The sequence below is a fragment of the Schistocerca nitens genome, chromosome 11, assembly GCF_023898315.1.
Source record: "Schistocerca nitens isolate TAMUIC-IGC-003100 chromosome 11, iqSchNite1.1, whole genome shotgun sequence".
NCBI classification, from domain to species: domain Eukaryota; kingdom Metazoa; phylum Arthropoda; class Insecta; order Orthoptera; family Acrididae; genus Schistocerca; species Schistocerca nitens.
In genome coordinates, this window is record NC_064624.1 from 48,736,248 (window position 1) to 48,760,207 (window position 23,960).

At 40.0% G+C, this 23,960-nt stretch overlaps 1 protein-coding gene across 7 annotated transcripts in view; it reads right to left on the minus strand.

Moving 5' to 3' along the window:
* LOC126213404 (zinc finger protein 724-like) overlaps window positions 1–13,678 on the minus strand; it is a 108,143-nt gene extending 94,465 nt beyond the window's left edge. For 3 of the 7 annotated variants that reach the window (XM_049941124.1, XM_049941122.1, XM_049941128.1), the window contains exons 1-3: window positions 13,547–13,678; window positions 12,069–12,157; window positions 164–323 (exon numbers count right to left, since the gene is read on the minus strand). In XM_049941124.1, coding sequence (XP_049797081.1) covers window positions 164–323; window positions 12,069–12,140 — 232 coding nt within the window. In that variant the 5' untranslated portion in view covers window positions 12,141–12,157; window positions 13,547–13,678. Of the gene's footprint in view, window positions 1–163; window positions 324–12,068; window positions 12,158–13,178; window positions 13,500–13,546 lie in introns of those variants that run through there. The other 4 variants (XM_049941127.1, XM_049941126.1, XM_049941123.1 and 1 more) reach the window with 3 other exon arrangements.
* Between the last annotated feature and the right edge of the window lie 10,282 nt (window positions 13,679–23,960).

Consider the following 23,960-nt stretch of genomic DNA (forward strand, 5'->3'; position numbering starts at 1 on the left):
TTGGAGTTCTGCCATACCTGTGAATTACCTTGTTTGCATCAAATGGCTCTGAGCACTATGGGACTCAACTGCTGAGGTCATAAGTCCCCTAGAACTTAGAACTACTTAAACCTAACTAACCTAAGGACAACACACACATCCATGCCCGAGGCAGGATTCGAACCTGCGACTGTAGCGGTCGCGCGGTTCCAGACTGTAGCACCAGAACCGCTCGGCCACCAGCGGCCGGCACCTTGTTTGCATCCATCCTCCCAATGTCGAGCTCTCACTGGGCAGATGTTGCCTCTGGTTGTTAAAACTGAGTATTGGAAAATTTTGTTGGCCTGTGAAGTAGAAAGTAATTAAAAATCTTTCAGTGAATTTAATTTTGGGGTGTGTTTTTGTAAGTGGCAGTGGGTTGGCATTAGATTGTCAAGGCAGGGTTGTTTATTTGAAATTTAACCCAGCTGAAAAACTCATGTCGTGCTCCTGTCAGGTTGCCACTGGAATTCATAGTGTTACCGCAACGATCGCCATTTGGGCTCAGTCACCTTGGTCTAGTAGAGGTGAAGCAGGTACTGGAAGTTCTTGATTGTTTAGTGCAGATTTTAACTAACAGACTGGACATCACCAATAAAATCCAGCACAAGATTCGCCTTACTAATGACATTCCAGAGAGGTACAATCTTTACAACTTTCTCTATCAAAGATGAAATGTATATGTGCTTTGATTAATAATATGTTGATCGATGGGCTCATCGAGCCCTCAACCTCAACCTATGCTTCTCCCATATTCTCAATACCTATGGGCAGCAGAGCAGTGTTTCATCCAGTTGTGGATTATCGTGCAGTTAATGAGAAGGTAGTTTTGGAATCTGTCACTTCCAAATCTACCTAATTTTTTTTCTTCATTGAGTGGGGCTCAGTATTTTACTGTCCCGGATCTCAATCAGGCATATTATCAGATCATGCTAACAGAGGATTCCAAGCATAGTACTGCCTTCTGTACAGACTGGAACTTCTACGATTTTAACAGGGTGGCCTTTGGTTTGTCAGTGGCAGCTGCCATTCTGTCTTGCCTTCTAGATTGTGTTTTGGGTGATTTCAAGTGTGTCTATAATTACCTATATGGCATTGTTATTTGTAGTGCTAGTCTGTCTGGACAGCTGCAACTTTTTATAGACCTGATTTACCAGAGGGAGGTGGGACTTGATGTGAAACCATTGAAAATCACACTGGTACATAGGTTTCATTCTTGGGACATCTTAGTTCCACTGATTGCATTACAATTGACCAGGAGTATACTGGTGATTTGTGAAAATTTCCAGTTCCTAGAAATAAGAAAGGTGTGGCACCGTTCATAGACACGGCAAATGACTTAACGATTCAAGAAATTTCAAATGGGATGAAAGTCATCAGGAATCTTTTGAAGGCATTAAGGTGGCACTTACTAACCCACTAGTATTAGCCATACCCAAATTTGAGCTCCTGTTGTTCTTGCAGATGGACACCTGTAATTCTTCTGGAACAGAAAGTGGCAGCTGGCCTCCTGCAGGAACAGAATGAGATGGGTCTGTGGCAGGTTGATGCTCTATAGCCTACGCACCTTAAAACTTTCTCCTGTGAGATGAAATATTTTATGTATGAATAGGAAGCCTTGGCAGTTCTGTTTTCCCTTGACAAATTCAGATTTTATTTTGAACACCGAGACTTTTGTTTAGAGACTGACACTCAGCCTCTTAGTTAGGTTTTGGCTCAATACTTCCATAACACCCTCTTAGGCAGTCATTTGGGCATTTATACAACTGTTAAGATCAGACAACACATCACCTGGTCCTCCCTGTATAACAAAGACTGGAGGTTGGTGGGGTCAAGATCGTTCAACATGTCACCTGGTTTTCCCTGTATAAGGACGCCCAGAGTTTGGTGGGGGGGAGTGTGAGCTGTAAGGGAGCTGAGCCCAACCCGAATTCTCCCATGGGGCTTTTAGAGTCTACACATGAGAAACACCTCATGTATAAATTTTTTATTGATCATATAGGACCACTTCCACATGTGTGGGTGTTAGGCACCTATTAGTTATTATGAACTACTTCTCTTTTTTTTCTCATTCCGAGCAGAAGGGTGACTATTCTGGTAATTATCCAGCATTTGTTATGAATTTTTTCTCTTTATGGGCCACCCAGGGTGCTTGTTATCAATAATGCTGCTGCTTTTGCTTCCCAGCTATTCATGAGGTTCTCCTTTGTCAATGGAATTAAGGATGTGATCACAAATCCTTATTACCTGCATACTTTGCTGACCAGGTGAACTGCAAGTTGAAGGCTGTGCTTATCTTTCGCAACAAGGCTCATATGAAGTGGGACATGTCAGTACCATGGGTCAATTTTGTCTAACACTGCACAACCCAAGTCCCTGGAGGCTCCTCCAGTATTCCTTATGCTAGCACATCCAGTCAATTCTCCTCTTGTGAACCTGTGGTCTATCAATGATTTGCTTCCAGACCAAGTCACCCTAGCATTAACACAGCACAACTGGAGCCAGGCTAGGCATAATACCAAAATTTCACATCACAGGCTAGCCATCTGCAACAATCATGGACTAAATGGCTCAATGCAAAGGTTGGGGACAGTGTTAGTCCAAAATCCTAATCTTGCTCAAAAAGGGGAGTTAAGGTTCGCTAGCAAGCTGGCTCCTCAGTTCTCTGTACCCTATGAGGTTGCCAGGGTGGTGAGCCAGGCAAACCACCTGGTTCTGAATTTCTGCACAAGTAAAGACTCACGTGTGCTTATTACCCAGGTGAAGGAGAGTCACATGCAAAGGGCTCTTTAATGGCAGGGCGGGGGGAATTTGGTTTGGCGGGGGATGTTAAGATATGGTGGGGTCCGTCTCTGAATTCCAGACCCATGTGCCTGGCAGATGTCACATCTCACAGCTCGGAGCTCATGGCACCAGTGGTGTTGTGGAGCCACACTGGGTGGCAAGGAAAAGCAGTGCATTTCACAGGCAGTCGGTGTCTTGAAGCTGGACTGGAGGGTGAGCCATGCAGGACTCATGGGCGGCATGTGCTGTTTGGCCGAATTTTATGTGCCACTATCATTATCACCATCACTACACTAAAACAATCTTCTTTCAATTATGGTAACTGCCATAGTCTGATCAGCCCCAACGTTATGATCACCACTCTAAAAGCTGGTATGTCCACCTTTGGCACAGATAACAGCAGGAAGACATTGTGGCATGGAAGCAATTAGGCCTTGGTAGATCATTTGAGGTAGTTGTCACACGTTATGTTAAATCACATCCCAGATGTGTTCGATCAGGTTCAGAGCTGGCAAACTGGGTGGCCATCGTATCAATTGGAACTCACCACTGTGTTCCTCAAACCATTCCACCACACTCATGGTGTTGTGAAATGGTGCATAATTTTGATGAAAAATGCCACTGCCATTGCGAAATATGATCATCATGAAGGGGTGGACCTAACATGAACCATGGATCTTGTCACTGGTTGGGAGGCTTGTGTGGCTCAGCAACACAGACAGCTGTAACAAAGGTGAAACTGCAATGGAGGGGTATCTGCTGAGAGGCCAGACAAACATGTGGTTGCTGAAGGAGGGGCAGCAGCCTTTTCAGTAGTTGCAGGGGCAACTTTCAGGATGAATGATTAATTTGGCCTTGTAACATTAACCAGAATGGTGTTGCAGTGCAAACAGGTGAAAGCAAGGGGAAACTAAAGCTATAAATTTTCCTGGGGGGATGAAGCTGTACTTTGTGATTAAATGGTGAAGGCATCCTCTTGGGTAAAATATTCTGGAGATAAAATAGTCCCCCATTCAAATCTCCAGGTGGTGATAACTCGGGACCAAGTTGTTATCAGGAGAAAGAAAACTGGCATTCTACAGATTGGTGCATGGAATGTCAGATCTCTTAATTCGGCAGGTAGGTTGGAAAATTTAAAAAGGGAAATGGATAGGCTAAAGCTAGATATAGTGGGAATTAGTGAAGTTCAACGGCATGAGGAACAAGACTTCTCGTCAAATGAATACAGAATTATAAATAAAAATGAAATAGGGGTGATGGAGGTGTAGGTTTAATAATGGATAAAAGAAAAGGAGTGTGGGTAAGCTACTACAAACAGCATAGTGAATGCATTATTGTAGTCAAGATGAACATGAAGCCCATGCCTACCACAGTAGTACAAATTTATATGCCAACTAGTTCCATGGATAATGAAACAATAGAAGGAATGTATGATGAGAAACAAAATTATTTAGATAGTGAAGGGAGACAAAAATTCAATATTCATGGGGGAGTGGAATTCGATAGTTGGAAAAGAGAAGGAATGTGGGTAAGAAATGAAAGAGGAAGCCGTCTGATAGAATTTCGCACAGACATAACTTCATCATACACTATGTGCTCAAAAGTATCAACACACCCCAAAAACATTAGTTTCTCATATAGATGCATTGTGCTGCCACCTACTGCAAGGTACTCCACATCAGCGACCTATGTAGTCATGAAAGAGCAGAATTGGGTGCTCCGCGTAACTCATGGACTTCGAATGGGGTCATGTGATAGGGTGTCACTTGTGTAATACATCTGTATGTGAGATTTACACACTCCTAAACATCCCTTGGTCCACTGTTTCCAATGTGATAGTGACGTTGAAACATGGAGGGACATGTACAGCACAAAAGCGAATAGGGCAATCTTGTCTGTCGAGCGATACCGCCGACACTTACAGAGGGTCGTAATGTGTCTATCCAGACCAATGGACAGGAATTGCACACTGCATCAGGATCAACTGCAAGTACTATGACAGTTAGGCAAGTGGTGAGAAATCTTGGATTTCATGGTCGAGCAGCTACTCAATTTGTTAGAGGAGCTTGAAATTTATAAAGCAAAAAACAGAGAACCAACTAAACTGCTTAACTGGCAAAATGATTGTGCCCAATGCCTACTTTGCTTTACTTGACAATGTTTTACTCTAACCACTGCACGCCTCTGTTATATATGGTGTGTTGATGAGTTCACCTAGTATTGAGTGCATCACATATTTACTTAGTTTTCATATGTTTTACGCATGACTCTAGTATCTTCTTGTTCCTTCCCTATTCATTTCATAGACTGCATTAATCAGATAATGTGGATCATCCACTGTTACAGAATTTTATCATTATTTTCTTGCAACGGAGTGCCGCAGGGTACGAAGGGCCCTCTGCCGGTCACGTTCCTCCAACCACTTCCCACATGTGCGGAATACTGGCGTTAGCGCTAACAGAGGGCACTGATTATGTGCAGCACTATGTTTTCTTTCATTTGTGGCTCCTTTAGCAATTTGATTTATGGTTGTTTAATATTACCAGGTGCACTCTCACTGGTGTTCAATATTAACGTCATTATCTAGAATATTGGCACTTGAGCACGTCAACTACTGTTCCTTAACTCTTCCTCTTTTTAACAATATTACTTATGTCATTTTTTTTACTGATTTTTATTACTGTAATGCCTTTTATACATTATAAGCTTATTACAGACTTCAACTATTGTATCCCTCTTTATTTCTGCTGTTTCAATTAATTATTGAAAACTAGTGTATGCCGACATTAGCGACATCTGGTGACCTTACAACACAAACATCTTGTGGCTACTGTACAGCAGCTTGATTTAAACAGTAGCACTACTGACAACATGACTCGTGCACGTGATGTTATTTATATGTATTTGACGATGCTGGTGCTGACTCCACATTTAACATTTGACGATGCCACTATGGCTGCAGTACATTAGGACTTTGTTTTTATGAAACAGGTATGCCTCTTCATATTTAAAATGCAGAAATATGTCAGTAGTACTTTTCATTATGTCTTTTTATTGTTTTTTAAGCTGTAGACAATCTGCGAGTATTTATGTTTTTCCCATTTTGTGCTGCAGATCTGATGATGGTCATTATAGACCGAAACCGGTAATCTGTTAACAAAACGTTTGTGACCATAGACGGAAATTAAAGGAAACTTAGCCTAACTTGGTTTCGTGTTTTTCATGGAGGGGCTTGCACCGCCTATTGTTTTGGGCGGCACTATCACAGCACAACGCCTACACTGATGTTTTAAGCACCTTCTTGCTCCCCACTGTTGAAGAGCAATTTGGGGGCAGCAATTGCACCTTTCAACACAATCGATCACCTATTCATGATGCACGGCCTGTGGTGGAGTCGTTACATGACAATAACATTCCTGTAATGAAGTGGCCTTCATGGAGTTCTGACCTGAATCCTATACGACATCCTTGGGAAGTTTTGGAATGCTGACGTTGTGCCAGGGCTCACTGACTGACATTGATACCTCTTCTCAGTGCAGCATTATGTGAAAAATTGGCTGCCATTACCCAAGAAACATTCCAACACCTGACTGAACATATGCACACAAACGTAGATGCTGTCATCAGTGCGAAGGGTGGACGAACATCATATTGAATTCCAGCATTACCGATGGACGGCACCACGAAATTGTAAGTCATTTTCAGCCTGGGGTCCAGGTACTTTTGATCACATAGTGTAGCTAACACTTCGTTAAAGAATCATGACAGAAGGTTGAACACATGGAAGAGGTCTTGAGACACTGGAAGGTTTTAGATAGATTATGCAGTGGTAAGACAGAGATTTAGGGATCAGGTTTTAAACTGTAAGACATTTCCAGGGGCAGATGTGGACTCTGACCGCAATTCATAGGTTGTGAACTGTAGATTGAAACTGAAGGAACTGCAAAATGGTAGGAATTTTAGGAGATGGGATCTGGATAAACTAAAAGAATCAGAGGCTGTGCAGAGTTTCAGAGAGCATTAGGACACCATTGACAAGAATATGGGAAAGAGATACAGTAGAAGAGGAAAGGGTAGCTTTGAGAGATGAAATAGTGAAGGCAGCAGACGATCAAGTAGGTAAAAAGACGAGGGCTAGTAGAAATCCTTGGGTAACAGAAGAGAGATTGATGAAAGGCGAAAATATAAAAATGCAGTAAATGAAGCAGCCAAAAAGGAATACGAACATCTCAAAAATGATATCGACAGGAAATGCAAAATGGCAAAACAGGGATGGGTACAGAGCAAATTTAAGGATTTAGAGGCGTATATGACTAGGGGCAAAATAGATACTGCCTACAGGAAAATTGAAGAGACCTCTGGAGAAAAGAGAACCACGTAAGAGTATCAAGAGCTCAGGTGGAAAACCAGTTCCAAGCAAAGAAGGGAAGGCAAAAAGGTGAAAGGAGTATATAGAAGGTCTCTACAAGGACAATGTACTTGCAGGCAATATTATGGAAATGGAAGAGGACGTAGATGAGGATGAAATGGGAAATATGATCCTGAATGATGAGTTTGACAGAGCACTAAAAGACCTAAATTGAAACAAGGCCCTGGGAGTAGACAGCATCCATTAGAACTACTGATAGCTTTGGGAGAGCCAGCCTTGACAAAACTCTACCATCTGGTGAGCACGATGTAGGAGACAAGCGAAATACCATCAGACTTCAAGAAGAATATAATAATTCCAATCCCAAAGGGCACAGGTGCTGACAGGTCCGAAAATTACCAAACTATCAGTTTAATAAGTCACAGGTGCAAAATACTAACACGAATTCTTTGCAGACAAATGAAAAAACCAGTAGATGCAGACCTCGGGGAAGATAAGTTTGGATTCCATAGAAATTTCGGAAAACGTGAGGCAATATTTACCTACATTTCTAGCATTTGTAGACTTAGAAAAAGCTTTTGACAATATTGAATGGAATACTGTCTTCCAAATTACAAAGGTGGCACTCATCGAATGCAGGGAGGGGAAGGCTATTTATAATTTGTATGGAAACCAGATGGCAGAGTCAAGGGGCATGTAAGGGTAGCAGTGGTTGGGAAGGGAGTGAGACAGGGTTTTAGCCTATCCCCGATGTTGTTTAATCTGTATATTGAGCAAGCAGTAAAGGAAACAAAAGAAAAATTTGAAATAGGAATTAAAATCCAAGGAGAAGAAATAAAAACTTTGAGGTTTGCGGAGGACGTAATTCTGTCAGACAGCAAAGGACATGCAAGAGCACTTGAACGTAATGGACGGTGTCTTGGAAGGAGGATATAAGATGAACATCAACTAAAGCAAAGTGAGGATGATGGAACGTAGTCAAATTAAATCAGATGATGCTTATGGAATTAGATTAGGAAATGAGACACTTAAAGTAGTGGATGAGTTTTACTATCTGGGGGGGGGGGGGGGGGCAAAATAACTGATGATGGTCGTAGTAGAGAGGATATAAAATGTAGATTGGCAATGCCAAGAAAAGCCTTTCTGTCCAACAGATATTTATTAACATGGAGTATAAATGTATGGGTCAGGAAGTCTTTTCTGAAAGTATTTGTATGGAGTGTATCCATGTATGGAATTGAAACATGGATAATAAAGTGTTTAGACGAGAAGAAAAGCTTTCGAAACATGGTGCTGTAGAATAACGCTGAAGATCAGATGGGTAGATCATGTAATTAATGAGGAGGTACCGAATAGAATTGGGGAGGAGAGCAATTTGTGGCACAACTTTACTAGAAGAACGGATCAGTTGCGAGGACATGTAATGAGGTTGCAAAGGATCACCAATTTAGTATTGAAGGTAAGTTCGGAGGGTAAAAATCATAGTGGGAGACCAAGGCATGAATACACTAAACAGATTCAGGAGGATGTGGGTTGCAGTAGTTACTCAGAGATGAAGAAGCTTGCACAGGATAGAGTAACATGGAGAGCTGCATTAAACCAATCTCAGGACTGAAGATCGCAACAACGACGTAAGAGGTGGATGTGGTTTGCAACCAGTTCACAATACTCCTTTTCTAACATAGTGCCTTGCACGAGCTCCAGTGAACCCATGGGTGCCCACATGGTCTTTTCCTGGAGTATAATGAAGGTCCTGCCAGTACAGGAGTAAAGGAACTGTTCCCTTTGTGGGTGATGGAAATGTACCCTCACAAAGTCAGGACCATGCAGTGGTCTGCCATTGTGCCAAATCCAGTACCAATAGTTACATGTCTATTTCAGTTGAAGTTGTTGATGTCATGGCATTAACACTGACATTCGTGGGTCATCAGCTAAACAGACTCATCATTATGAGTGTTTTGAGCATTGTGCATTCAGATACACTTGTACTCTGCCAAGCATTAAAATCTGATGTTAGTTACCACCATAGTTTGCTGCCTGTCTTGTTTTAACAGTCTGCCCAACCTATGATGTCTACCATCTGTCATGACAGGTGCTTGCCCAACCCCATAATATCTGGGCATGGTTTAATCTTTATTTCACCCTGTGTTGAAGACAACTGCCACAGTACTACTTCAACACCCGGCAAGCTGTGCAGCTTCCAAAATGCTCATACCAAGCCTTCCAGCCATCAAAATCTGCTCTCGGTCAGAATAAGATAGATTGTGCGCAGTCCCTATTTTACACCCGGTCAGCATGCTCATTGATACTCTATGGACCGTGCGTGTCTTACTAGAAAACAAGGTTAGGTGCTATTGCCTGGATGAGTTTATATTGATAGCAAATCCGTGGTCATAATGTTTTGGCTGATGTGTATATGGATTTAGTATTATGACTTCCAAATGGAGGCTGGGCAATGCCAACAGAACCATTCTGCAACATTCGAGGCAATTGTCAAATGCATCAATTTATTACAAGGGCCTATCAGAAAATAATGCCTCCAAAGTTTTTATTCTGTTCTTTATATCAGTTAAAGTATTACTTGTCACGCATATTACTCTGTTGATGTTTCCACTTTTCTGACAATATGCAGGACCCTCCTGCTGGAGTGTTTTGAATTACAGTGTGTAAGATGGGTGTGTTATTTAACCATGTCGACATGTGAGAAAACCCTCAGAAAACAGAGCACTGATTCAAATAGTTCACACACACATGGGGCACCCTTTCCTTCAGCATGACAATGCCGGACCATACACAACCTGCAAGTGACACCCTTGATTCATTATTATTGATCATCCACCATAGTGTCCTGGCTTGATTCAACTGTTTCCAAAACCTAAAGAATACCTTCAAGGATAATAGTGATGAATTGGTGTGAGCAGAGGTGAGGCTGTGGAGCTACCAAGAAAATCAAACATTCTACAGTAATGACACCAACAACCTGGTGTCTCATTGGGAGAAAGGGTTCAGTGCCAGGGTGACTATGTTTGAAATAAATATACAAACACGAAGAATAAATATGTTAAATGTTAAGTTTGTTTTAATTAAAATGCTTCAATAATTTTCAAATAAAATTTTTGAGCCATTACTTTCCAGCATGTCCTCATGCCCAAACTATACACAATCAAAAATTAAGTTTTAATTAATTTGGCAAAGGTGGCTTTCGATTGATACAATGTCTATATGCATCTGTTAAGGTCATATGGAAGTTCAGTCCATCAACTAACTCAGCACACATTGTAAGAGAAGACTTATTGTGGGTAAAAGTTACAGTCTAGGCACCATTTGGATTTTTTAGTAAACATTAGGCTGTGCTATTGGTAAATTTGCTGCATCCTTTATTCGACTTTCACATTTCTAGGCTTTGTCAGCTCGAACCCACATTGCCACCTTTCAATCTGGGCTAGGCCTTGAGCTGCACTATGGGTCAGTCACTCACCACAACCAATATTTCAAGGGGGCTAGAACCCCATTTTAACCTTGTAGCCTTTGAATAGTTCTGTGGTTCAGGTCCAAGGTGAATGATTCTTCAAATTGCTTTTCATTCACATGCTGTGTGTTGTGCATACATATCATTCTATATGTCGAACAATCATTAAGTCGGGGGTAAAAGCCAAAGCCTGAACTATGTTGGGTATAACCACTCTTTTACTGTATTTAATAAAATTTAGTAAATTTACTTTCCTATCACTTCCTCACAGTGATGGTTTAGGTCTACTGTACTTATACTTCTCATCAAATGAATTACCTCACATAGTTTGTACGAACTATAATAAAACATTCACATATATTCAAATGGAAATGCTGCATTAATGCTATCACAGCACTTCTGCAGTTGCATCCAAGATGGATGTTGAAACAGACTTGTTCAGCACAGATAGTTGACAAGTAGTTTGTGTGATTGTATCAGGACCCTCAGTTCTGGTTGGCAGAATAAAAATATTTGTGGGACCAAGTGAATTTGTTTGCCTGCTGATAGCCAAATACCCTACGAACAGTTGCACTAAATCAGATTTTAAGTGACATGTATATGTAAGATTGACAGCAGTAACTGCAACATTCTGCCAGTTTCACAAACAATGTGTTTAACAATGTGCAGCAAACGCAGAAAGTGATTATGAACAAACCTATCAATATTTAATATGTAACCCCACGGCTTCATCAAAACTGCTGCCAACATACAAATTCATTCTGCACCTACCGGCTGTGTACGAATTTATGCTTCCAGGTGATATTTGTCTGAAATTTAACTTTAGTGCTGACAGTTCTACTTACACTTTGTTCACATATTCAAAGTTAATAGTAATATTCAATGTTAATAGTACTACAAAACATACTTCTCAGGTTGGTGACCATGCAAATGTCACTTTAAAGTCATTTACAATCAGGCCTAACTTATTTTACATCAATAAATAAATGACAATTCTCACTCCACACCACAATACACTGCAATAATGCTTTAACTGCAGCCATACCATCTACAAATGTAATGGCACTTAAATTCACTATAGTCAGTTATTCTTAAGCTGCACATTAAGGTTGTCATTTAAAATAAGTGTATCAGAGCAGAATATACCCACTTTATGGCAACCACCTTATCAGTGTAACTGGATTGTGCATTAAGGTTTTCCATGTTTACTGAACATTAAATTGAAACTCTTGCTCACTTCTATCTGAGGTTTAATACAAGGCTTATTTCAAACTGTGCAACATGTCATATTTAAGACTGAATGTTCATCAGTTTTTTAGTAAACACAATTACTCATGTTTCCAGCAATATGACATGAATTGTATGTATTCACACACTATACACATAAATTAATGAAACACAGTTAAAAAATACGAGTAAGCTACTCACCATGGAGTGTAACTCAGTTTTTACTTCATCTGTTTCCTCTTTTTTTGTCCACATAGGTGGGTCCTGGTCCATGGCTTCAGTTCTACAGTCTGAAAAAGAAAAGCAATCAGATAAGAATAGGTGCACTCCGTTTCCATTTTTACCATGAGGTATTGCTCAAAGGCAGTATTTTCACTCATCTACTGGGTGCAGTAGATGAGCGATTACACAAGAAACAGATTCAAAGTGGCTGAGGAAAAGTGTGTTCAGTGATATAAGCTCATTTACATTTTTCATGTCATGAAGAGTGAGAACAATCATAAAATAACATGCACTGGAAATGGAGTATTTACAGTTGCTACTGCTTCTTTGTAACACTGGCTTATAGATACTGTCCTATGTGGCAATTTTGGAAGATGTGTATTTTCTTGTGCATGCACTAACTTCAGTATTACAAACAATCCAAGCAGTCAATAGATCGAAGAGAAAATACTGGATAACACCAAATATTTCATTCTACACTTTGTTCGTTGTGTTAATTTCAGTCCAATAGGGACATGATGAAAATCTGGACACACAGATTGTTTGTTTATCAAAGAATATGAATATTCAACATAGGTATTACTGAAACTTTCTCCATCTGTATTCATTCACCGTTGTATAATCAATTTACCATAAGCATCATCATTTTGGAATCTTAACCTGCTTTTAAAGAAAACCATAAAAATGTAACGTAGATTGCACACTGCAATGCGGAAGCCCTCATTCTTGATTACCATCAAGATTAAACACTGGTGAGTTTTTTTCTTACGAAACTGGTTTACTGAAACTACTGCCTACTAACTGTAACTATGATGAGTGATCTATTAAGTTCTGATGACACGTAATGCTTTATGTTTGACGAATTACAGTTAATTTGTACCTCGTATTTCGCCAGTTCCTAAATTACAGTATTCTTATACAGAAGTCCATTAAAACCCACACACTACAACAAACTGGTATTTACACATGATTAGACGAATATAACGACACGAATACTCAAAGCACAGTGAAAACAAACAAAATTCAACATAATTACATCATTTCCTTTCATGCGAACTTGCTCAAACCATGAATTGAAAAAATGCTTACGTTAGCACTACAATCTGGCGCCGCTCTATGTCTACATCAGATCACAGCAAATTAACATCACGAACATTATAACACTTAAGTCAACATAACCGCACTAACATAGCGAATGTTAGAACTTCACTGTCCGCCTTTTCCCGTCAGTCACGAAATACATGACGGAAATCACTGCATAGGCAAACTGCTCCTGACAACACGACATAACCTCAACCGTTTCTTTTATGAAGATACACGTAGCGACTTTACCGGACAGGCCAAAAATAGCAACCACTGATAAATCAGGTATTTGGCTGTTATGAACATAACCTGAAAAATTACAACATTCACACACCGTCATCAACTCAGCTGTTATTGTAATATAAATGAAATACCGTGTTAATGTACTTCCGGAACAATTTTTTCACTTATTCTTGTTTGCAGTTTATAAACGCTTATAAATTACCACGAGAATGTCACACACAAATTTCCGCAAAATCACGAGGTTGCAGCTGTATACACACTGACTCCAGCTAAACCAAAGAACTTACACCATGACGAAGCTCTATGCCGTGGGCTATGAGACAAGCAGTATAGTAGAAAGTGAAAGATAAAATGCGAAAATTAAATTCCATAGGATATTCTATCCCTTTGGTAAACCCTTATCGCTATTTTAGTACAACAACGAGATAATGTAAAATAGTTGTTATTGAAGGAATGTGTTTGAAAGTTTTTGGAATTTTAAATCTTCACTACCGGCCGCGGTGGTCTCGCGGTTCTAGGCGCGCAGTCCGGAACCGCGTGACTGCTACGGTCGCAGGTTCGAATCCTGCCTCGGGCATGGATGTGTGTGATGTCTTAGGTTAGTTAGGTTTAAGTAGTTCTAAGTTCTAGGGGACTGATGACCACAGCTGTTAAGTCCCATAGTGCTCAGAGCCATTTGAACCATTTTTTTTTAATCTTCACTGTACTGTATGGGAAGCACTATTCTGAACAGGGACATCACATCGTCGTAACTTTCCTTTGTTACAGGCAGGACGGGCATGCAGAAAGTGCTTAGCAGTGAGAACTTGTTGATTTTTCTTGTTTTCTTATTAGAGTTATGAGCTCTAAACTCTTCTTCAAAGTTTTCTTTAAATCGCGTAACAAATGGACGCTGATCTATAACATTCCCATCCGAAGAAGGAAGGAAGATTAGATTTAACGTCCCGTCGACATCAAGGTCATTGGAGACAGTGCACAAGCTCGGACTGTGTTAAGGATGGGGAAGGAAATCGGCCGTGCCGTTTGAAATGGAACACCCCAGCGTTTGCTTGGAGCGATTTAGGGAAGTCACGGAAAACCTTAATCTCTGTTGTCAGATACTGGTCTGCACCATCGTTCTCCCAATTGCGAGTCCAGTGTGCTAACCACTGCACCACCTCCCTCGGTCTTAGCCACCTGACTGGTTTCTTGTTCACATCTTCTTTCACAACAGCAACATAGCGAATCATATGATACTGTCAACTGATAATCTTCTCACGGGTTGTTTCACGAACAATATAAGGTTTGTCACCCTCTTCTTCTCGCATATTCATCAATAGTATTCCAGTCAGCAGGCCAGTTCACTTTTTACCAACTTTTTTAAAATTCTGTAGTGACAGCCAAATGCAATGAGGTACATTCCATTTCACTGTGATGAATAAACATGACTTTCAAATCAAGGAATTATAGGTTAGATTTTCCAGTGTTTGATTAATTCTAGGTTAGATATTTCCTGAAGAGCGGACGAGCACATTGCTGCAACAAATTTGTTTGGATTCTGTCCTGCACAACAATCGCTAAAATGAGCTTTCCCATTGCAGATAGACACTTCAACATTCATAAAAATCTCGCTATCTCACATCTTCCTCGTTTTCCTTGTATTTCCGAGCACGTGAAACAGGCTTTTTGTTTTGTCTTTATCTTATTGTCTGTAAAATTAAAAACAAAAATCAGTCACTGCTTATAAAATAAAGCACTTTTGATGGGATCAGTTGTTCTCAACAGAACCTGCTGGAAACAGAAGTTGCAGTTTACAAAAGTCCTATATAAATTTTGGGCTCACTCCATCTCTTGTTTCATCTCCTGTCTGTTTCTAAAAGAGGAGCATTATAATTAGGTGTAGGTGCTCCTTTATTGACTCCAGCGGTACTCTAGGACATGTATAGACGTCACTTATCTTTTTTTGTGATGATGAAAACAGAGACTATAATCCTCTGAAACTGTCTTCCTGTAAATATGGTCTGTATGCACAGATTTGTAAAGGGAGCACGTGAGTGTGATTTTAAGTGACAATCTTAGGAATTTTCTTTTCTTTTTCCAGAGTGAACGTAGTAAGACTGAGCCACTGAAAAACTCACAACTTGATTCCTCACATCATTTCAGATTTCTGGTGAACTCAATTTCTTTAGATGATGGTCCCTCTGCCTGCTTCAGTTGTGTTTTCCAAAGCTCTTTTCTTCATCACTATAACCTCAACACCTTAATAGATTCCAAGCTTATTCAGAAACATGGTCTTACAGACTTGGATTCATTCTGTTCCTCATAGCAAGTAGAACATAACAGTCAAGTTACTTTTTGAGTTCACTCATGTGCTAGCTTTTTAAAGATCTTGCCGGAATTACTGCAAATAAAGCCTCTTTTTCTCTCCTACATCTCTAATTTGTAATATCTTTAAGAAATGTTCAGCCTTTGTGCATGGACATTTATGACATTTACTTCTGCAGTTGTCTCAACATGGATCTTTCATGTAAGCTCCTGGAACATGGAGTTCTCTGGATGAAATATGTGATTCTTTGCACCGGTATCTGATTTTGAAAACATTTATATCCCTGTTTTCTCAATTTTTATATATTTTTTATGATACTGCTTGTCCTTCAAAGTGTTTCTCCTCTGTCTCTAAATTCTCTTCTGTAAAGGGGTGCACATCAGTAATGTCACCTTCATTGACTGTCTACAATAGCTCTGAACTTCGTTACCATCAGTTAGCTTCAACTGCTTCTAATTAACATTTGCTCATTTTTGTGGGTCTTCATCTGATTCATCACCAAATGTTAGATGGTATTGCAAAATAGAAAGAGAGATATCCGATGACAGATGTGAATTGTGATTGTTGTCACTGGCGAGGAACGTATACTGACTGATTTCTCATTCAGGAAACACGAAGAATCAAGTCTGCTTACGGAAGAACAGAAACATATTCTAGTATATTGTGTATTCTATATTTCAAACTTTCCTCACTCTCCAGCTAGACAAAAATTTCAAAAAAGTGTTTCCATTCTGCACCCATTAAAACGAAGGAAACGGGAAAGAGAAATAAAACGTTGAAATTTGATTTCTAGGCAGCAGTATTTCAGAAGAACATTGTTATACATACAAGTAAGAGACTGCAATTCTATAGAGCAGTGGTTCCATACAGGTGGTCCGCGAACCCCCAGGGGTCCGCGAGCTATGCCAGAGGGGTCCACAAGATGCTATTAGAATAAAAAACATATTAAATATATTTCATATGATAACTTCTGCGTTTAGCCTCTTCCTAGAGCCAACTGACACTAGCACACTCTAACGCAAAACTAGAATTATTTTTCACACATGTCTACTCAATGCAGTCTCAAGTGTAGTACACTTGAAAGACCAATACACTTATTTTTAATTTTTCCTGTCGTTTTCAGTTAATACTCAGTTTTTATTTTTTTAAGGAGTTTGTTATGCTAAACACCCAGATTTGAAGACAAAGATTTTGAGTAATAATCAAAAATTTAACAATAACAATGATGGCTAAATTGAAAAAGTTTTAAGCTCAATACTTCTTTAATAATGTATATGTCAATATTTTTTCTAAGTACCAAAAATAGAAAAGTATAAAAAGACTCTTAATTGGGATTTTTTAGGTACTTGATACTGTTATATGACATTGTACCAATCATCCTCGATGAGGGGTCCTCGAGAAAATTTTGTTGGGAACCGCTGCTATAGAGCTAATTGCATCATATTTTCCCTGTGGAACTCATAACTAACAAATTAATACTACAGGAGAGCTCTGAAATCAAACAAACTTCCCTGATTTTTTCACTCTTTATGGCATAAACAGGACAAAACCAGAAAGAATGGGGAAAAAATGCTCACCAAAGATTGCTGCCAATATAAACAGTGTTACCGTCACACACAGGCAACATAAATATTTCGTTGTATGAAGTTTAGGTATTACAGTTGTGTAGTTCACGATATCTGCCTCCACCATTACAGTTATTGTATCACTGGCAGTTCTTACTAAGAAACATCGGTGCAATTCATAGTAGCTGTTTGTAGCAGATAAATACTCACTGACCTAATACGAGGTGCAGCTAGAAAAAAACCGGACTGATGCTGGAAAAAACATTTACTTACAATTATTTACAATTTCATGTTATCTCCTTCAATGTACTCTCCTCCTCGGTCTCTACACCGCTCCATACGAATTTTCCACTGTTCACAGCAATGCTGCAGATCATTTTCGGTAAGTCCATACATTACTTCCGTCGCTTTTCCTTTTACTGCTTCAACAGTCTCAAATCTAGTTCCTTTCAAAGCTGACTTGACTTTAGAGAAAAGAAAAAAGTCACAGGGGGCCAAATCAGGTGAGTAGGGTGGATGATCTAAGATGGGAATGTTGTGTTTTGCCAAAAACGTCTTCACTGACAACGCACTGTGAGCTGGGGCATTGTCTTGGTGAAGGATCCATGACTTTTTTCTCCACAAATCGTTCCGTTTTCTCCGTACTCGCTCACATAGGGTAGCCAGGACGCTAATGTAGTAATGCTGATTCACTGTTTGTCTCTCTGGTACCCAATCAACGTGAACAATCCCTTTGATGTCAAAAAAACAATCATCATTGCCTTGAATTTCGATTTTGACATTCGTACTTTTTTTTGTCGTGGAGAACCAGGAGTTTTCCAATGCATCGATTGGCGTTTAGTTTCGGGATCGTAAGTAAAAAACCACGATTCATCGCAAGTAATAACATTTTGTAAGAAGGTGGGATCACTTTCAATGTTTTCCAGGGTGTCAGAACAAATCATTCTTCGGCGTTCCTTCTGTTCAATTGTGAGACACTTTGGAACCATTTTTGAACACACTTTGTTCATGTTGAAACTTTCATGAAGAATCTGCCTAACACTTTCCTTGTCAACTCCTGTTAACTCAGACACTGCTCTGATTGTTAAACGGCGATCTTATCGAACAAGTTTACCGATTTTTTCAATGTTCGCATCAGTTTTTGCTGACAATGGTCTGCCAGTGCGAGTGTCATCACTGGTGTCTTCGCGGCCATCTTTAAATTGTTTAAACCACTCAAAAACTTGTGTTCGCGATAAAAAATCATCGCCGTACACTTGTTGTAACATTACAAACGTTTCACTTGCAGATTTTTCTAGTTTGAAACAAAATTTGATGTTAACACGCTGTTCCTTCTGTACACTCAACATTTTCCGACGCACAGACAAAACGTCAACTACTTAAAACAGACGCCACGGGCAGACTGAGTGCAGGAGGCAGATGAAACTCGAGCAGTAGGCGGAGCGAGAGGCACGTGACAGGCCACGCGACTTTCAGCCTTATTGCATTCGTTTTATTGTTTCACCAGTACTAGTCCGGTTTTTTTCTAGCCACACCTCGTATTTGCATATTTGTTGAAGTAAAAATTTTGATCCAGCAGTAAATCCTGAGAGTTACCTAGCTGTAGTAGAGGGAAGAGTAATATTAACGACTCAAAGGTGCAACAGATCGAGTAACCTAGTTATTGTACTAATGTGGCGATATTTTTCAGTGGTTGTGAAGATTGGTTGAAATACTATGAATAACTGAACAGCAAGTAAAGACACAATGACCACACTAGTAAAAATAACCATATTCAAAGCAGCAAGCAATATTTGAAAATGTCAATTGAAATAATATTACAAAAAAATATTAAGTTACAAAATATATTACGAACAAAACGCAGGACATAACCTCCATATAGTTTAATGTGTATTAAGGTATGATATCCCAGCTTAACATTTTATCTGGAAGCATCTAGCATATTTTAAAGAAATTCAAGTAAAGCCAGATTGATACCATTTCAGCAATGGTATCGTCCTTCAAAAAATCTTTCACCCACATGTTCAATGTATATCAACTTGAAACAAAATGAATTTTCGGAAATTGCAAGTGCTATGTGCATGATATTTCGAGGTAAATCGGCGTTTGTGCTAATAGGAACAGTTTTTCGTTCTGATGGGATTTGATGCCAATTCAAATTTAGCTTTAAATATCTGTAAGCATTAATAAATTTTCTGTTGCCATTTAATTGTAACATTTGTGACCAAGAAACGAAAATGAATTTATTATACTCTAATTAATAAATCTGGCGGTTAAAGGCGCTTCAGTCTGGAACCGCGCGACCGCTATGGTCACAGGTTCGAATCCTGCCTCGGGCATGGATGTGTGTGATGTCCTTAGGTTAGTTAGGTTTAATTAGTTCTAAGTTCTAGGCGACTGATGACCTCAGAAGTTAAGTCGCATTGTGCTCAGAGCCATTTGAACCATTTTTTTTCAAGCTCAGTGAAAAATACATGCCACAAAGCTACTCATACTAGGCTTAATATAGTTTACAAATAAAATGAAGTTAATTTTTTTGAGAGATGTATGTGCCAATTATTCACCAAATCAAAGTTGATTGTAGTGTCTACTAATTAGTCACATAACGTACCTGCTTATACAAGTCACAATTAAGTAAAAGTCACTGTTTAGATGGCATATGTCTTCTTTTGTTGCATGACAACAGACAGGCAAATAAATATTAATTAAAACACTGGATAAAGGTACACATACCTAGCCAGCTGCCAACTGCAAATCTGGAAGTTCATTCAGAATTTTCTTTGGCGCCTAAATAAAGTTAGATGGTATTTTATTCTGTTAGGTTACAATTTAATCACTAAGCCACAGTTTTTGGCAAAATTGGACATAAGGCACACAAGTTGATTACTGCAATGTCGACATATATCTCAGGTTACAGTACACATCAGTTTTTTATTTCAGTCATACTTCTGTTTTGAGCTGCACTGGCTTTGTTACTCACAACTGAACTGTTCCATCCCAACATTTCAAGGTCTTGCTCTACTAGTGCTCTGCAGATCAGCCTGTCAGCAGACTTACATTTCCTCTCATTCACATTCATTGGCTTTGCCAACTCACAGTAAAGTGGTCAAACTCTAGCCCTATCCTAGGCCTCAAGCTTCACTACAGATCATTGTATCATTACATCTAGTTTTTTCCATTCATCAAGCAACTATGAAAATCAGTAACCTACCCTAAAATTCATAATAACCAGACATGTAAAAGTTATTTTGGCACTGTGCATATTAAAAATAATGTAATCAATTCATTTCACCTACTGAAAGGGATAATTATGTTAAGCAATACTTATTGGCTTCCATATACCGCCATCCAATTCCATATAACCAGCATCAATGAATTTCAGACAGCACACAATGCAATATCCACCACTCTGTATGTGTACTCTCGTCATATTCCGTAATGAAATGATATTCTTAATCACCTGTTACACATCAAGTGATCTTAGGTAATGGTAACATATTATTAAACACCTCAGACTGTTATTAGATGTAATTTACTTAATGTTATCACATTTCATTGGCTGTACTTGCAACAAACATTACATATTTAAGAATGCTAAACAAAAACGAAAATTTATTCACAGCCTGCAAATATGCGCCCACCATTAACTTATACCAAAAGAGAGAGACAGTTTGTGTACATGTACCAAAGGGAGCTGACAGTTTGCTTAATGCACCACAGATATGCAATGTGTCTGACAAATACTGTATGACAATCTCGAGTCACATCTACGTCCCCAACCCCCCCCCCCCCCCTCGTCCTCTCTTTCTGTCCTAGAGCTCAATTCAAAATGTGTTGTTGGAATTTGTGGTAAACTTGATAAACGATGCTTATGTGAACAGGTATCAGGACCAGGGGATGTATGGCCCAAAGGGTGTCCTCAGTAGAGGATAGTGGTATAGGGGTTGCTGTCGTCTGTGGTTCAATGAAATTACTCATCGCGTTTGTGATGAACAAGATTGGTTCTAAGGTCGTAGCTGGTCGCTGGGTAACAGGTAGGATGGCTTTACCCTTCTGAGTGACACTGTTTTTGGGTTATCATTGCATACTATTTGCAGTTTATACAGACAACAAGCCCATTACTTTTGCTTTTACAAGGGCTAAGGAAATCTTTCCCTGATGTGGTTTTGGCAGTAAGAATTATAAATTAATTTGCCACATATGTGAGACATGTTAAAGGGGCTGAAAACATGGTGGCCAACTATCTTTCTTGGTCAATGAAATTTTCTATACAACTGATCGACCAAATTCGTGCCTGAATAAGCAGCCAACATGTAGACAGAGGAGCTTATGTGAGTGGAGACATGGAAATTCAGCTCAAAAGAACTGTATTTAAGAGAGTCAAAAACTTGTTTGTGGTGCAGACCCTCTCAACTACCTCCCACACCTTATCATGCCTGCTGCTGTTTTTGCAAGCAAGTGTTCTTCAAGGTGTACAAACTCACTCTGGGCTAACACCACAATTAAATTTGTCATGGACAGATACATTTGGATGAGTACTAGGAAAGGCTGTTGATCATGCACTAGATCATGTGTTGCACGTCACGCAGCAAAAACTACCACTATGTACATTGGCCAATAGGTCATTTTTCAGATTCCACACAGTGTTTTTCCTAAGTATGCACTGACTCTATGTGCCTACTGCCTCCAGCAGAAGGGTTCTGGTAAGTTCTCAAGGCAACTGAGAGATACACCTGCTGGGCTGATATGATTCCAATTATGTACATTTCTGTGGAAAAACCAGCCAAGACTTTTCTTTCTACGTGGCCCATTTGGTTTGACTGCCTGGTACACATCACAATGGACCACGGACAACAGTTTAAGTCGGCTTCATTCTACAAACTAGATAAGTTGTATGGTTTCCAACATGATCACCCCACTTGTTATGAAAATCTTGTACAACACTGTGGCACAGAATATATTTCCCTGAAGTATGCTCTTATCAGGTAGAAAAATATGTTATTATCAGCTTAATATCTGGCACATCCTGCTTCACAGGACTAGAATATTAACCTCATTTTTGGTTCATGATGGGGTGCTGAAAGCATTCTCTACCTCTGCCACAGGATGTTTCCTGATGTTTGAACTCTCTTAAAGTAACCAAGTGCCACATAACCTACAAAGTCTCTCAAGGTAGCAGCACAGAGTAGTTGTAAATATCAGCTTATCGCTAGATATCACTTTATAAATTCGGTACTGTAGCTACATTTAATATGATCATCTTTCCTTGTGTAGTTGAGAGATTGAAATACCGTTAAAGTATTTCACCACAATTCAACTATCGAATCACATCTGTGGTAATTTCGCCCTCGCTTCCACCCTTCCAGCAGCATGTCATAGGTATCAAATTGATTGATTAATTAATGAGGTTGATCATGAGAGTACCTCTGCACAGTGAATAATTTTTTTCCTGCAGTCAGATTACACTCGTTACGTAACTGTTACAGATGCTCCTGTGGCGTCTCTGGAGGCTCTCCGCAGTCTAAGTAGTTACTTCCTCTGATACCAAAATGGGTGCTTAGATTAGATTACATTAGATTTACTTTCATTTTAATTGATCCATAGTGAGGAGGTCCTCCAGGATGTGGAACATGTCAGAAAAACAATCATACATAACAGATATTTACGACTGAAACAAAAAAGCTAATGTACTTTCCACAGGTCCCAAGTGCAATGATCATCATTTTTTTAATGAACACCATATGTAAGAATCATTTTAGAAACACTAATGCACTGCATTTTAAAATAAAAAGGGTTTTTTTATTTATGAAGTAATAAATATGTAATAGAACTACTACATTACTTATTTACAGTGAACACACTACTGCACCGAAATGGTGCTGAAGTTTTATATATATATATATATATATATATATATATATATATACTCCTGGAAATGGAAAAAAGAACACATTGACACCGGTGTGTCAGACCCACCATACTTGCTCCGGACACTGCGAGAGGGCTGTACAAGCAATGATCACACGCACGGCACAGCGGACACACCAGGAACCACGGTGTTGGCCGTCGAATGGCGCTAGCTGTGCAGCATTTGTGCACCGCCGCCGTCAGTGTCAGCCAGTTTGCCGTGGCATACGGAGCTCCATCGCAGTCTTTAACACTGGTAGCATGCTGCGACAGCGTGGACGTGAACCGTATGTGCAGTTGACGGACTTTGAGCGAGGGCGCATAGTGGGCATGCGGGAGCCGGGTGGACGTACCGACGAATTGCTCAACACGTGGGGCGTGAGGTCTCCACAGTACATCGATGTTGTCGCCAGTGGTCGGCGGAAGGTGCACGTGCCCGTCGACCTGGGACCGGACCGCAGCGACGCACGGATGCACGCCAAGACCGTAGGATCCTACGCAGTGCCGTAGGGGACCGCACCGCCACTTCCCAGCAAATTAGGGACACTGTTGCTCCTGGGGTATCGGCGAGGACCATTCGCAACCGTCTCCATGAAGCTGGGCTACGGTCCCGCACACCGTTAGGCCGTCTTCCGCTCACGCCCCAACATCGTGCAGCCCGCCTCCAGTGGTGTCGCGACAGGCGTGAATGGAGGGACGAATGGAGACGTGTCGTCTTCAGCGATGAGAGTCGCTTCTGCCTTGGTGCCAATGATGGTCGTATGCGTG